The following is a 14,291-nucleotide window of genomic DNA, read 5'->3' as shown; positions in this document are numbered from 1 at the left end:
AGAGGGCGCGGGCCAATTAGACCATACGGACTGCGCTTTCCCGATAGGCCGCAGCCGGATCGGAAAGGACGTGGCCGCAGTCTGTCGTCGTCTCGGACGGTTTCTCAGCGTTCGTGTCCCTCATCTGCCACTTTCCGTCCTTTGGTTCCCACGATGCCGATGTACCAGGTAAAGCCCTATCACGAGGGCAGCGCATCTCTCCGTGTAGAGCTTCCCACCTGCATGTACCGGCTCCCCAACGTGCACGCCAGAACCGGCATTTCAGCGCCGGACTCAGGCCACGTGCAGGTAGGAGCGCGCGTCCCTCCCCGCCCCCACCCGCCCTGTGCGTACGTTTTCCACCCTGTTGCAGTGCGCAAGCGCGAAGTCACATCTCCGGGTCTTCCGCCCAGTGCGCTGGCGCCTTGGCCGGGTCAGTCGGGGGTGAGGGGCTAAGGGTCGGGTCTCCTCCGGCTGGAGCCCTGAGATTCGACAAGCTGCAGTGGGGAGTGGTGGAGGCCCGGCTTCACGCTCCCGCCAGTTCTCTGTACCTGCTTTTGTCTATTAAAAGCTCTAATCCTCTTGTATCTCTTTTTCCCGCTTATGGTTACTTAAGGTTTTTTGTTACCAAATTTTGGCCACAGCAAAGTAAGGAGCACGTAAATGTTAATTTTGAGGAATCCTTAGGCGAACCCCGGTGTCCCCGCCACCCTGGTTAACGTCAGCGCCCCCAGGGCCCGACTTCCGCGGTCCCTGCGCCCTAAGCCTGCGTCCCCAAGCCCCCGCGTCGCTGTCGTGCCGCCTCCCGCAGGCTTGCCTCGGGATCGCGGGCAGCGGGTCCGCAGCGGCCGCTGTCGCGCGCGAGCAGGCCTGGGGTGTGCGTGCTCGCCCTGGGACTGGACCGCCTGCACCTGCACCGGGTGCACCGCCTCCCTAAGCGGCGTGTGCGCCCCGGCGGTGGGCCCGGAGCTCCTGGCGCTGGCACCCTCCCCAGCGCGGGCGGGTGGACCGCGGGAGCCTGGTGTCCTTTCAGTTCGGGTTTTCCAGATTTCTGGATCAGTGGAGCGCCTTTTCCTGAGGGCTGGCCATTCTAGTGGTCTCTTTTCCAAAGCCTCTGCCCAGGCCTTTCGTGTTTTTTGTTTTGTTTTTTATGGGCCGCAGATACACTTCTTAGGTTTCCAACAGGAGACACCTTCCCTCCATTCTGACTGAAGATGAGTGAACAGGTAACTTTTGTTCTCCCGGAGAGAGTTATCCTTCATTTTGTTTTAATAGCCTTCTGCCTAGATTGGAAGGCGGGTAGTTAGGTTAGCTGGAAAATGGTGACACAGTTGTCTCACTAGGGAGCTAGGACAGAAATAGCACCATGATCCAATGCCCGTCACTGGACACAGGACAGTTGCAGGGAATTAAAAACAAAACCCAGACCCAGAGTTGGGAGTGCCACTGTCTCATTTGAAACCAAGTCTTTTTTTTTTTTTTTTTTTTTTTTCCTTCTTGGTGTGCTGCTTAACTTCCTTGGACTTTTAACTGTGAACCTCTAACTTAGAAGCCAGCCAGCCCCACTTCTTAAGCTCAGGACAACAGTGTAGACAGAGAATTAGAAATCAAGCATCTCCAAGGTAAACGGGAGCAACACAAAGAATAAACCGCTTCTAAAATACATCTAAAATAAAACGGATAAACACGACATGCCGAGTCACAGGCTAATCCAAGCGGGAAAACAAGCCACAGGGCAGCAAAATGCATAGGTAAAGCAGATTGTGAGCACTTCCTCATTCCTCACCCCAGGAGGCGTGAAATCAAGCTGAGTGGGGCTCCCAGTCAGTCTTCGGACCGTCTTCGGTGTGTTGACTGGCGCGGTGAACACAATAGATGCTTCTCTGCCCTGGCTCGTCAGGGACACCCTGCTGCCGTGTGTAGAAAGGAGCATGATTGTGCACACACAGTGCACCAATAAGGCTGATTAAAAGAAACTGGGAGAGCACTCGAGGACTATCATTGAAGAACATAAGGACGTTACACAGGAGTTGCCGTGCCTGTCCCACATCTTGAATTCAGACTTCTTTCTAGTCAGCCCCTAATTATTTAATTGGCACACTGAAGTCTTTGTTCTTCTTTGCTCCACCCGCAAGCCAATTATCTTAGTTTCTTTGCTGTTGGAGCTTAAACCAGAGTGGCAGGCTAGGGGAGGCGAGAAAGTGCAGATTAAGGTCTAGGAGAAGAGAGAGGAGTGTTGCAGATAGAGGGAACAGAATAAATAAGAGCCCTGTGGTAGGTGGGGACATGGTGTGTTTTAGGGACCTGAAGGGCAGCATAGGTAGAGCACAGCTCCAGGGGGAGCGATATGTGAGAAGTACCCAGAGGACAAGTCAGACAGGCTGGCTGGCTGGCTTGCTTTCTCTCTCTGTCTCTTTCTTTCTTAATGTTTATTTTTGAGAGAGAGGGACAGAGGTTCCAAAGTGGGCTCTTCACTGATGGCAGTAAGCCTGATGCAGGTCTCGAACTCATGAAGCGTGAGACCATGACCTGAGCTGGAGTCAGACGCTCAACCGACTGACCCACCCAGATGCTCCAATACAGACTATTTCTTAAGGGCTTTGTTTTTTAGGCAAAGAGCCTAAGAGGTTAACATGGAGGTGGGGTGACCGGATCAACATTTGTTTTAATCTTTCTGCCATCTTAGGGACGGATCGGAAGGGTGACCCCAATGGGAGCAAGGTGACCAGTGGAAGCAGGCTAGGTGAAAAGTGGTGTCTTCAACTTGGGCAGTGACCGCTGAGGAAACCTTAGACCGCTGAGGAGACCGATGAACTCCAGGAAATGGACCTCACCTAGTGATGAACTAGATCTGTGCGAGGGCAGTGTTATGAGTGGCTGTGCGAGAAGAAAAGTTCCTGAGAACATCAGGCTTACCAGCACACAAAATACAGTGCATCGTGAGTGCACGTTTACAGTCACATCAAGGTCATTGCCGTATTGACTATTCTTTCTAGTTACGAGCATTTTCTTCTTGCTTAACATACTCTTCTCTCAGCTCAAAATGGATTATCTGTTATGAGAGCTCGTGAATCTGGAAATAGGTTGTACAATGTGACTTTATTGAGAGGGTTGTTAGTGCTTTTTAAAGTAAGCCTGTAGAGGTTTGAGATTTATTCCTCAGTGAATGTTATTGGTTACTCACTGTGTAGCAGTGACTATACCAGGCAAGAAGAATGCAAAGATTCAGTGAGTAAAGGATGTTAGTGTGAAAAAGTTCTGGATGACTCTAAGTGAGTGCCAGCATTGCCTTAAGAACGATGGGGGGAATAGATCATCTGACTCCATGGACATACCTTTCCAAGCCAATGACACTTTGTGTTGAGCCTGCTTCTGCTCCATTTTCTCTCCTATTTGTATAAATTTCTCAGTTACATTCTCATTGCCCCCCCCCCCATCTTTTTCTGTTTGTTGAAGCAAAGTATTTTGAACTAATTTGATACTGAGAATAAAGAAATAAGATTTATGTTCATCCATCATTCTCCTCCGTTCTTAAATTACCTGAAATAGTCCTACAATTTCAGAATGGCTTTCAGTCACATTCTTTATTTGTTTTGAAGCATTTGTGGATCGATTTGCAGGACCTATTGGAAAATGAGATGATTCTGTTACTTCATTTTAATTCTTTTCAGAGGTGGGGGGGTATTGATGAATTCATGGAACTCAGCAGAAGACAAAGGATCAAATGTAAATGCTGCTGTGACGTTAGAGGAGATGAACGTGTTGATGTTGGTTTGTTTAGGAAGAGTCCGACCCATCTCTTCAAGCCCTTGAGTCCCGCCAAGATGATATTTTGAAACGTCTCTATGAATTGAAAGCTGCGGTTGACGGCCTCTCGAAGATGATTCAGACACCAGACGCAGACGTGGACGTAACCAACATAATCCAAGCTGATGAGCCCGCTGCTTTCTCGACCAGCGCGTTGGACTTAAACTCAGTGCTTGGAAAGGTAAGTTCACCTGGAGAGCTAAAGAACATCAGCATGCTCGGCTGCTGTGAGTGCCAGAAAGTCGTGCTCGTGTGATTCAAGCTTTGGTTTTCTAGTTCTCAAAGGTGGGTACAAGGAGCACGTTCTTTTTTTTTCTCCCCTCAATGATTGTGCCTGTGCACACACAAAACAAGATTCGTGAGCTATGAGCAAAGCCAGAGCAAGCACTAAAGCTGCTTGACTTCTCAGACCCGGTGGAGAAGAGCTGGGAACATCCTTAGGCAAGGAAAGGAGTCCGGTCACAGCTCCCGCCATTCCATGCCACGTGTGACGCAGGCCGGAGGTGGGTGTCATTCACAGCCTCCGAGCCTGGAGAAACAGACCTTAGGTCACCTGAGCATTTCTCCGGTTCACGTAAGTCCATCCTGACCCTGACAGCAGCCTGGACTTCAGAGTGTCGGCTGCCCAGCCACAGTCTCACATGTCAAGTGTCTTTTGTTACATTCAGTTTGCGGTCTTAGAATTAAGTTGCGCGCACCGCCTTTAGTGATCAGTCTGCAGGATTTAGCTAGCTTAGCTGACAGTCTGATATGCAGAGAAAGAATCTCATTCCCAAGTGGTGTTTATTGAGGGCACAGAAAGGGTGTCCCAAGAACCTCTGCTAATCCCGTCCTCTGGAATCGGTGATAGACGTGGAGCTCTCGGGGAAGCATGAACATGTGGAGGTGTGGTCGCAGCGCGTCCCGGTAACTCAGGACCTCTGCGCTCGGGTTCTTTCCTCGTCCGGTATGTCTGCCTACACTGAGCACCCAGAGACCCAGCCAGGCTCCTCAGGGAGCCAGTCGGGTTGATGAGTGGGTGATCACACACAGCTGTGCCAGTGCGTCAGGGTGCTGGGAAGGCTTCCCAGGGCACATGGTGCATAAGATGAATTTTGTTACCTCAAAAGGCACAGCGTCAAGTGATGCTGTTCAGAGAATTGCAGCGCATTCATCCTAGGTTGACGTGACAGGCTTTGGTCAGGAGGGGCAAGACTCTTGGCCAGATTGTGGCAGGCTGTGTACAGAAAGCCGAGGAACTTGGCCTCCAGAGTGTTATAAGAGTTCATTCATTATAACATGGGCCTCCTAGGTGGTTCAGTCTGTTGAGTGTGCAGCTTTTGAGTTTGGCTCAGGTTATGATCCCAGGGTCGTGGGATCGAGCCCTGCATTTGGCTCTGTGCTTTGTGGAGCCTGCTTAAGAATCTCTCTCTCCCTCTGCCCCGCTTGTGCCCACTCTCTCTAAAATAAAAAAGGAGGGAGGGGCGTCTGGGTGGCTCAGTTGCTTAAGCTTCTGACCCTTGATTTCAGCTCAGCTAATGATCTCACGATCATGAAATCGAGCCCCATTTAGGGCTCCAAGGCACTGGGTGTGGAGCCTGCTTGGGATTCCCTCTCCCTCTCTCTGCCCCTCCTGCACACATGTGCCCATTCTCTCTCAAAAAGAAAATTAAAATGAATGCATAAAGTCTGCATCTAAAAGAGCAGTACATTTTAGCACTTCATAGCACTTCAGCTAACACCAATTTTTTTAGATTTTGCCCACTTGCCATCACCATGGACATTTGGAACTGTGCCCTTTTTCAGGGGACTTGCTATTGACATGTAACTCACACAGAAATTGACATAGAAACTGTCCTGTCAGGTGGTCTGGTGTTGGAAAGATTCAGTAAATGGAGTAATTGCGTGTGTGGGGGTTTTTTTTTCTTCAATAACTTAGGAACAAATAGTGCCATTATTTTTTTTACCTGTGTTTATTTTGAGAGCACGCTCACAGGCAGGGCAGGGGCAGAGAGAGGGAGAGAGGGAATCCCAAGCAGGCTCTGCACAGTCAGCGCAGAGCCTGATGTGGGACTCAGTCCCACCGACTGCAAGATCACAACCCGAGCCAAAATCATGAGCCACGTGCTAAACCAGCGGAGCCATCCTGCTGCCCCAGTGGTGTCATTCTTCACGTGTTGTTTTCCTGATTTCACGGTGTCGAGGGCCAGCAGCACAGAAGTGAAGGGGCTGCAGTCGGCTCCCGTCCCTGCTCCACTTCTTACCGAGCTGTGGGCCTGGCGGGTCATCTGCCCCCCAGAACTAGCTTCCTCAGCTGTGAGATGGGGTGAGAGCAGGACCTTCTTCGTGGGCGTCGAGGACCCAGTTAAATAACCCTGGTCAGGCCCTAAGAACGGCACCTGGTACAATTACATACAATCAACTTGCTGTTAACGTTCCTCATGTTTGGGTTTCTCCCGCAGGATTACGGGGCGCTGAAAGACATCGTGATCAACGCAAACCCTGCCTCCCCTCCCCTGTCCCTGCTCGTGCTGCACAGGCTCCTGTGTGACCACTACAGGGTCCTGTCCACCGTTCACACGCACTCTGCAGTTAAGAGTGTGCCAGAAAACCTCCTCAAGTGCTTCGGCGACCAGACCAAAAAACAGCCCCGTCACGAGTATCAGCTGGGTTTTACTCTAATTTGGAAGAATGGTAAGCAGAGGGCCCTGGGCTGGGCTCACGCACCCTGGACTGAGCCGTGCACCGTGCCTTTCCTAAGGGGCCAGGACCATGACTTGCTATCAGGTCAAATTCTCTCAAAGTCTAGAAAGCACGTCAGGTAGTTCTAGAAAAGGAGCACAGATGAACCTTGAGGCAAAGATGTCCTCCCTCCTCTAGGAAGGTTAGCGTCTCTGACAGCTGTTTTAGGGAGGATCCTGTCTGACCAGCTAGAGCAGGAGAGAAAGGACAGTCTTGGCCACCTTGACCTCCCATTTCCAGACGTATTACAGGGACATCAGTGTTATCTTTTCAAATAGCCTGGAAAGGGTGGCAGGCTGTCCTTTCTTCGCCGTCCCTCTGATGTATGCCTCTCCTGGTTACGTTTATATGGTAGGGGAGTGAGCACCGTTCATCCAGAACCCCTTCGCTACCTCAGCAACCCATAAGGAGCCCTCGTGAAGGTAGACGGAGCTCCCAGCATGGCACGTGGGACTCCTGGTGACCAGTCCTCATCCTGCAAATTGTTAGGCACAGGGTTTGGCGTAGATGGTCTGAGGGCCTTTCTAGCTTGAAAACCATCATAATCAAATACCAGAAACGCTTACTCTTTCAACAGAGTTTACGTTCTCTACCCATCCGGTTTAAACTCTCTTGAAAAATGCACTTTTTGGAGACAGGCTAAAATCGTGATCTTGAAACCCCTTTCCCTTGCCACCAGTTCACAACTGGCAAATCCCCTTCCCCATCGTTCAGGTACTTCCTCCTGAGGGCTCCTCTCGTGGCCATTACATGGTGTGCTTTTCTCCCTTCAGTGCCGAAGACGCAGATGAAGTTCAGCGTCCAAACGATGTGTCCCATCGAAGGAGAAGGGAACATCGCCCGGTTTCTGTTCTCTCTGTTTGGCCAGAAGCAGAATGCTGTGAATTTAACCCTCATAGATAGCTGGGTAGATATAGCGGTTTTTCAGCTAAAAGAGGGAAGCGGTAAAGAAAAAGCCGCTGTGTTCCGCTCCATGAACTCCGCTCTAGGCAAGAGCCCCTGGCTGGTTGGGAATGAACTCACTGTGGCAGATGTGGTGCTGTGGTCCGTGCTCCAGCAGACGGGAGGCGGCAGCATGACAGTGCCGGCCAACGTGCAGAAGTGGATGAGGGCGTGTGAGAACCTGGCCCCCTTCAACACTGCGCTCAAGCTCCTTCAGTGAATTTCGGTACCTGTAAAAGGCTGACTTCATGAATGGTGCTGTTTCCTGCCTGTTGGGGGTAAAGGACTTGTACTAAAATCAAAGTCTGCTTAGCTCAGTTGTCTAGAATGAATAAAGGTATCATAATTTATGGTTTTCCTTTTATTTAAAACTCAGTAACGTTGTGTGCAATATACCAGGATGGCTGTAGGCTACGTGGCAGACATTTCTGAGATGCAGTGAACATATCCCATGGCTGCATTTGGGGAACATAGGTTGGCCGGGAGCCGGCCCTGTGGGAGCAAAGGAGCGCCCCGTGGGAACAGGGCGGGGAGGAGAACAGGAACACACATCCCAGAGCTACCGTGAGATCATTCAGATCATTTGGGGGAAGAGGCACAAAGCTCAAGAAGGGCGTGGTTTTGGAAGGATGCTGAGCTGAAGGTGAAGGGAACAGAAAGGCTAGATGATGCACACTGTGCTGCTAAGAAGCTGAAATTGTGTCTCAGACGCAGCAGACAGCCAGCAGGAGCTTCTGAGCCAGGGAGTGATCTGCGCAGACGTCTTCCTGGTAATTAACTGGCAGCAATGGCACGGAAGGGGGAGGAAGACTGGCAGTGATCAAGTCCGGTGAGCATGCAGGCCTGGGCGTGGGCAGTGATGGGATAGGCACAAACCCAGATCTGTGCAGAATGTTCCAGAGGAGGGCTTGGTGGTCGACAGGCAGAGCTCAAAGGAGAACAAATTGAGCCTGGTGTCTAAATCTCTACTTTCAGAGACTGGAGAGACCGTGATATTAAAAATTAGGAACTCATAGACAAGGACAAGGGCAAGAAAATACGTTTAGTTTAGAGAAGGCTTCAGTCCAGAATGCTGGCTTGTGGAAGAATGCCTTAAGGAAAAGCAGTTTGGGGGAACTTCTACAACTTTAGTAAGTCTTGTACAGGTTCACTAAATACAAGTATACCATCCATACCCTAATAAAGACTAAAAATTTACATTCCAGTTGACTCAAGGATTAGAAGTCCAAGTTCACATTTACAGAGCCTGATGAAGGCGAGACGGGCACACTCCCGTCCTTCGTGTCATCCTTAGCCCTTTTGTCCTGAGAAAGGAGACTCAGCTGCTTCTTCAGTTCTTCGATTTCTTTTTCTTGCTCTACTATTTTCATCTGTAGAGTGAGGTTAACCTGTTAAGAAGAACATTTTAAGCTCCATTAAAACGGCTTCCTCCATTTTAAACATCCAGGCATTCCTCCCTCCGCATGCTTCCGGTGGGCCTGAATGCCAGTTACCGCGGCTAGGGAAGCAGCGCCAGGCACCCAGCAACGTGTTCGAGGGGGAGGTTCCCACTGTTGCGTAACCGCAACTTTCAGCACCTCAGTCCACAATGTACAACCAGGGGCCAAGCGTCACTCTGTCAGTGCTTGGTCACTGCATCAGTACTGCCAATGTGTGTGGTTGTGTTGCCTACTCGTCCCCAGTGACAAACCCAAGAGACAGTTTTTAAAAATGAATAACTGGGTCCCCTGGTGGCTCAGCTGGTTAAGCGTCCGACTTCAACTTGTGTCATGATCTCACAGTTCATGGGTTCTGGTCCCGCATCAGGCTCTGTGCTGACAGCTCCGAGCCTGGAACCTGCAACCTGCTTTAGATTCTGTGTCTCCCCCACTCTCTGCCCTTCCCCCACTTGCAGTCTGTCTCTCTCTCAAAAATAGGTAAACATTAAAAAAAATTAAGATCTCTTTTTTAAATAAATGAATGAATGAATGAATAACTGAAATAAAATGAATAACTGAAAACGGAACCAGCCAACCAAGACAGAAGTGCCCCAAGCTAATGAGAAGCGATGATGCTGGAGGGGAAACCTTATCACACCTAAATGATGTTCGAGAAGAAACAGCTGACTGTGGGGCTGCTGCTCCTGCCGCCACCAGATGGGATGCGCAGCTCCAGGGCCCAGGAAGATGACTTAACATAAGTGAGGAAAAGGACAAAGATGTCCCAGAGAAAGTAACAGCAAAATTCATGTTGAAAAACCCTTGGGAGATATTTCACAACACTGGAAGTGCAAAGGATAAAATGTTGGGAGCCAATCCAAACTTAGAAAGGAGTGTACAGTTAGGGGTACCTGGGTGGCTCAGTCGGTTAAGCGTCGACTTCGGTCTGGGTAGGATCTCACGGTTCATGAGTTCAAGCCCAGCATCAGGCTCTCTGCTGTCAGCACAGAGCCCACTTCAGAAACTCTGTCCCCACCTCCCCCTGCTCCTTCCCCACTTGTGTGTGTGTACTCTTTCAAAAATACATAAACACTGGGGCACCTGGATGGCTCAGTCGGTTAGGCCCCGACTTCAGCTCAGGTCATGATCTCACGGTCTGTGAGTTCAAGCCCTGCATCGGGCTCTATGCTCACAGCTCAGAGCCTGCTTCGGAATCTGTGTCTCCCTCTCTCTCTGCCCCTGCCCCCCCTCGTGCTCTGTCTCTCTCAAAAATAAATATTAAAAAAAATTTTTTTAAATACATGTTAAAGAAAAAAAAGAAAAGGAATATACAAGGCACCAAGGCATAGAAGAGACATTCATTCTGTATCCTAAATTCTACTTAGAAGATGGAAGCAGGCACTGTTCACGCCACTCCTGAACACTTTCTTAATCACAGTGCACTAAATACTAGTTTTACAACTGGCTTCGTTTCCATGTACATCTGAAACTGACAAGTTTTAATGTTTGGAGAAACATTTTTATTTAAAAACAATTTTTTACTATTTTTGAGAAAGAGTGAGTGAGAGAACATGAGCAGGGGAGGGACAGAGAGAGAGGGAGACACAGAATCTGAAGCAGGCTCCAGGCTCCGAGCTGTCAGCACAGAGCCGGATACGGGGCTCAAACTTACCACGAGATCATGACCTGAGCCAAAGTCAGATGCTTAACAGACTGAGCCATGTGGGCGCCTCTCTGAGAAACATTTATAAAGGTCACGGGACAACTGTAACTTCCCACTGACTACTAACATCCATTTGCATGGTTTGAGCTCAGCATGGTCATTTTTAGTCTGTATGACCACGCAAAGCAATGACTGCCTGTATGTACAAATTTTATCTCTATAGGCATGTGTAGGCTATATTATAAAGAATTCCAGGCTCCGAGCTGTCAGCACAGAGCCCGATGTGGGGCTCAAACCCACGAACTGTGAGATCATGACCCGAGCTGAAGGTAGACGCTTAACTGACTGAGCCACCCAGACGCCCCATCTAATATCAGACTTAAATGGGAGGAGGAGATAAATTTAATAACCACATCTGCTATTTTCAAAGACTCGGCAAAGTACTACAGCCACCTGTTTATCATTCAAACCAGTGAAATTCACGGTCTTACTTGAAAATTAGTAAGCCTTAAATAGGAAACATATCCACTAAACAGATCGCACAAATAGTTCCCAGACTAGCGTGCATCAGAGCCACTTCAGGTGTGTGTTAAGCACAGACCGTTGCTCCCTCGCCCTCCCCGGGACTTCTCTCGGACTAGGTCTGGGCACCAGAGAGGGCCTGAGAATTCTAGCAGGTTCCTGAGGATTTTATGCTGCTTGCCTGGAGACTGCACCGTGAGGACCAGGGCAGTGAATGCAATACTGCTCCAGCACAGGGTGTGCAACTCACTCGGGGTGTCTTGTTAAATGCGGATTCTGACTCGGCACGTCTGGGATGGAGCCCAAGACCCTGTGCGTTCTCACCAGCCCTCCCCCACACTTGGAGGAGCAAAGCACTAGAGGATCTGCGAATGTATCTTTGAATCAAGCTTTCGTTAAACCTCAGAAAGTTCCTAGAGAAACAGAACGGATGTTTCTCCGGTACATGCAGACCAGAGACGGTGCTTGGCTCTGTAACATGTCTGGAAAGAGGAAAGGAAGGGGGGTGTCCTGGGGCGATCACAGGACTGAGAACCAGACACACACCTGCACGCGGAAGGGTCGTAGACGGGCTAAGGCGGTCTCTGCCACCGTCCCTCTACCTCCCCCCACGAATTCCTGCTTTCACCCTTTGCCAGGTGCTCCTTTTTACTAGTAGGTGTGTTATAATCATTTAGAAAAGGTTATACATCACGGTTGGAAAGAAAAAGAAAGCCTTCTGACTTAGCAAGATGGGGCTAAAAAGCACAGCCTGCAATTACATGTTTACGGTAGACGGTCGGCAGTGGTCACCTCGCTTCTTGGACTATGAAAAGTGTGTTACTGGGAACTCTGGGAAGGAGTTTAAATGTCTGGCTCCCACAAACCTTATTCTAAGCTCAACTGTTCCTCGTGAAATCAGATTCACAATTCAAATTCTATTTTAAGCTTCATATTTTCCCCAGTATTAAAAATCCATATACAGGGGGCACCTGGCTGGCTCAGTCAGTGGAGCGCATGACTCTTCATCTTGGGGTTGTGAGTTTGAGTCCCACGTTGGGCAGAGTTTACTTTAAAAAAAAAAGAATGAAGAAAATACATATATACGTACATTTGCAGAATTTTGGAAAAGTTCGCTTTGCAGCAGTTCAACAGCAGACGGTCTCTGAGATGCGTTCTTTCTAGTTAAGAGCTGGATATACTTGGCTTGTACAGGACACCTCTTACTGAGGGATTCAGGTATCTGACCAGTTCTTAAACCTGTTAAAACTTGCACTCGCTCCATTTCTGTTCCAAACGGCTGAAAGAGCTCCAGCAGGATCACACCCAAGCTATACATATCTGACTGGAGAAAGCGGAGGAAAGGGAATTTAGTGGTGAAACACACAGGGAGAGAGTACCCTTTCCTTTGTAAGGAAGGATGGTTCACAGACTTCACGAGGAAGGAAACCTAGTGGGCGGACTCACCCCTCACAGCGGCATGTGTCTGCCACCTGCAGCAATGGCCCTGAGGGAGAGGTGACTGGTACTGTCACAATCCCTGTCTCTAAACAGCAAAAAGGGGCATCCACGGGCACAAAGGATGGACAGCCGGGCGAGGGGCAGGGTAACCCCCAGCACCCACAGTCACTACCACACTATCACTTCCCTGCAAATCCAGGCTTGGAGCAGCCAGAGCGAGAGGTGTGAGCCCACAAGGGCTGGTCCCAACTAAGGGGGTCACAGTGTCCCTGCGGCCTGCTCCGGTAGTGCCCCCTCTGCCTCCAGACACAGTTAAGCATTCTGGGGAAGTTCAACAAGCTGCAGAAAATGTGTTACTTTGCCTGAAAGAGTTTTTCTAGAGAAAAGTCTTTGCCAGATAGGATTTTAGGAACCGCCATGGTTTTTTCTGACAGTTCATTCCTAGCCACTAAAAAGCTGAATGATTCATCAAAAGAAAGAAAATCTATTAGGCTGTTATTCTGAGAAATGGATTTACTTTGACATTCCTTCAAGGAACAAAACGGACTAAAACTCTTCAGTATCTTCATTCTGCTTCAAAGGGAATCAAGAACCACAGTTCCCTGTAGCGCTATTTAGCATTTTTTTGAGAAAACAGAAGAAAGGCAGGCTAAAACAGGCTTCTATGAATTGTAGCATCCTGAGGTTAACAGTGACCTTCTAAAGGGAAGGCTCATTTCAAAAATAATTTATGACACCCACGGATTTATAACCAGTAAAGTAGCCTAAAAGTCAGTGCCGTCAGACTCTGCTGAAAAGCTAGGTTTCCTGTTCTGGCAGTTTGATGTAACAGACAAGGTACCCTGCTCAGTTATCTGTCCAGTTCCTCTGCACGAGAGCGGCCATCGCATTTATCTGCGCTTCTGCTACTCAGGACCGCAGACTCCGTCTAACAAAAGGGAGAAAGGCAGCGAATACTACCTTGGCATCATACTCGGATCCTTCCAACTGCTCGGGGGAGGCGTACAGACAGGTACCCACTCTGGAAGTGTGCGTGGGCATTCCTACGATTGGAAAAGCCAGACATTTAAACACTGCGGAATTCACACTGTCTACAATAAAGAACACGGACTCTGAGCAGGGCACTGTAGCCCCCGAAGGAACGATGGTTGCTTTTTGTTCTTATCTTACTTTTGCTATTATATTAAGCTTTGTGATTCTCTTTAAGCGCAGGGGCACCTGGGGGGCTCAGGCGGTTAAGTGTCCGACTTCGGCTCAGGTCATGATCTCGTGGTTCGTGGGCTCGAGCCCCGCGTCGGGCTCTGTGCTGACAGCTCGGAGCCTTGGAGCCTGCTTCGGATTCTGGGTCTCCCTCTCGCTCTGCCCCTCCCCCACCTGCACTGTATGTCTCTAACATTTGTAAAAATATATCCACAAGTTCAACCATGCCTCTTTTTTCCTTAATGCCAAAAAAAAAAAAAAAAAAAAGGTAGAAAGAAAAGATCACAACCAAAATAAACTTACTCTTCCCATCTCTATCGATCCAGTCTGTGTTCTTCTGTATGATGTCCGTGCAGGCCAGACCAAAGTCGCCTATTTTTACTTGCTGATCAGGGCCATGAAGAAAAATATTTCTAGGCTGTAAACAAACAGAACAATTCCTTGGTGTTCTTAAACAAATTGTAAAAATGCATAGACATTAAGAGTTTTCAACTCAGGAGCAGGGAGCCCCTCAAAAATGAAAAATTAGAGCAGTGGTTCTAAAACTCAAGTGCACATTAGAATCACCAAGGAGCTTTAAAAAAAAATCCCAATATCCC

General features: G+C 49.0%; 2 protein-coding genes across 6 annotated transcripts in view; one reads left to right on the top strand and one right to left on the bottom strand.

Annotated features, from left to right (window-relative positions):
* Positions 1-47: 47 nt before the first annotated feature.
* Positions 48-7,799, top strand: AIMP2 (aminoacyl tRNA synthetase complex interacting multifunctional protein 2). 4 transcript variants are annotated; one of them, XM_047837584.1, is made up of 5 exons: positions 163-288; positions 2,666-2,946; positions 3,761-3,967; positions 6,228-6,459; positions 7,281-7,799. In XM_047837584.1, the coding sequence occupies exons 3-5, from the start codon at positions 3,860-3,862 to the stop codon at positions 7,667-7,669; spliced, it is 729 nt and encodes a 242-aa protein (XP_047693540.1). In that variant the 5' UTR covers positions 163-288; positions 2,666-2,946; positions 3,761-3,859; the 3' UTR covers positions 7,670-7,799. The 4 variants fall into 4 exon arrangements, with proteins under 4 accessions (XP_047693537.1, XP_047693538.1, XP_047693540.1 ...); XM_047837581.1 differs by lacking the exon at positions 2,666-2,946 and having other exon boundaries at positions 48-288; XM_047837582.1 differs by lacking the exon at positions 2,666-2,946 and having other exon boundaries at positions 59-168.
* EIF2AK1 (eukaryotic translation initiation factor 2 alpha kinase 1) overlaps positions 7,796-14,291 on the bottom strand; it is a 32,421-nt gene continuing 25,925 nt past the window's right edge. For both annotated transcript variants that reach the window (XM_047837577.1, XM_047837578.1), the window contains 4 exons: positions 13,996-14,110; positions 13,453-13,535; positions 12,143-12,376; positions 7,796-8,837 (listed from right to left, as the gene is read on the bottom strand). In XM_047837577.1, the coding sequence (XP_047693533.1) occupies positions 8,667-8,837; positions 12,143-12,376; positions 13,453-13,535; positions 13,996-14,110 (603 nt within the window). In that variant the 3' untranslated portion in view covers positions 7,796-8,666. The remainder of the gene's footprint in view (positions 8,838-12,142; positions 12,377-13,452; positions 13,536-13,995; positions 14,111-14,291) is intronic.

This window comes from Prionailurus viverrinus, chromosome E3 (assembly GCF_022837055.1).
Source record: "Prionailurus viverrinus isolate Anna chromosome E3, UM_Priviv_1.0, whole genome shotgun sequence".
Lineage (NCBI taxonomy): Eukaryota > Metazoa > Chordata > Mammalia > Carnivora > Felidae > Prionailurus > Prionailurus viverrinus.
The sequence above is the reverse complement of the archived record's forward strand: the minus strand, read 5'-3'. Positions and strand labels throughout refer to the sequence as shown.

Excerpts from the sequence above, each read along its gene's own strand:
- AIMP2 (XM_047837581.1), top strand. The coding sequence starts at position 154 with ATGCCGATGTACCAGGTAAAGCCCTATCACGAGGGCAGCGCATCTCTC. Across the intron at positions 289-3,760 it reads CGGACTCAGGCCACGTGCAG|GAAGAGTCCGACCCATCTCT; the intron begins GTAGGAGCGCGC and ends TGGTTTGTTTAG. Across the intron at positions 6,460-7,280 it reads TACTCTAATTTGGAAGAATG|TGCCGAAGACGCAGATGAAG; the intron begins GTAAGCAGAGGG and ends TTCTCCCTTCAG.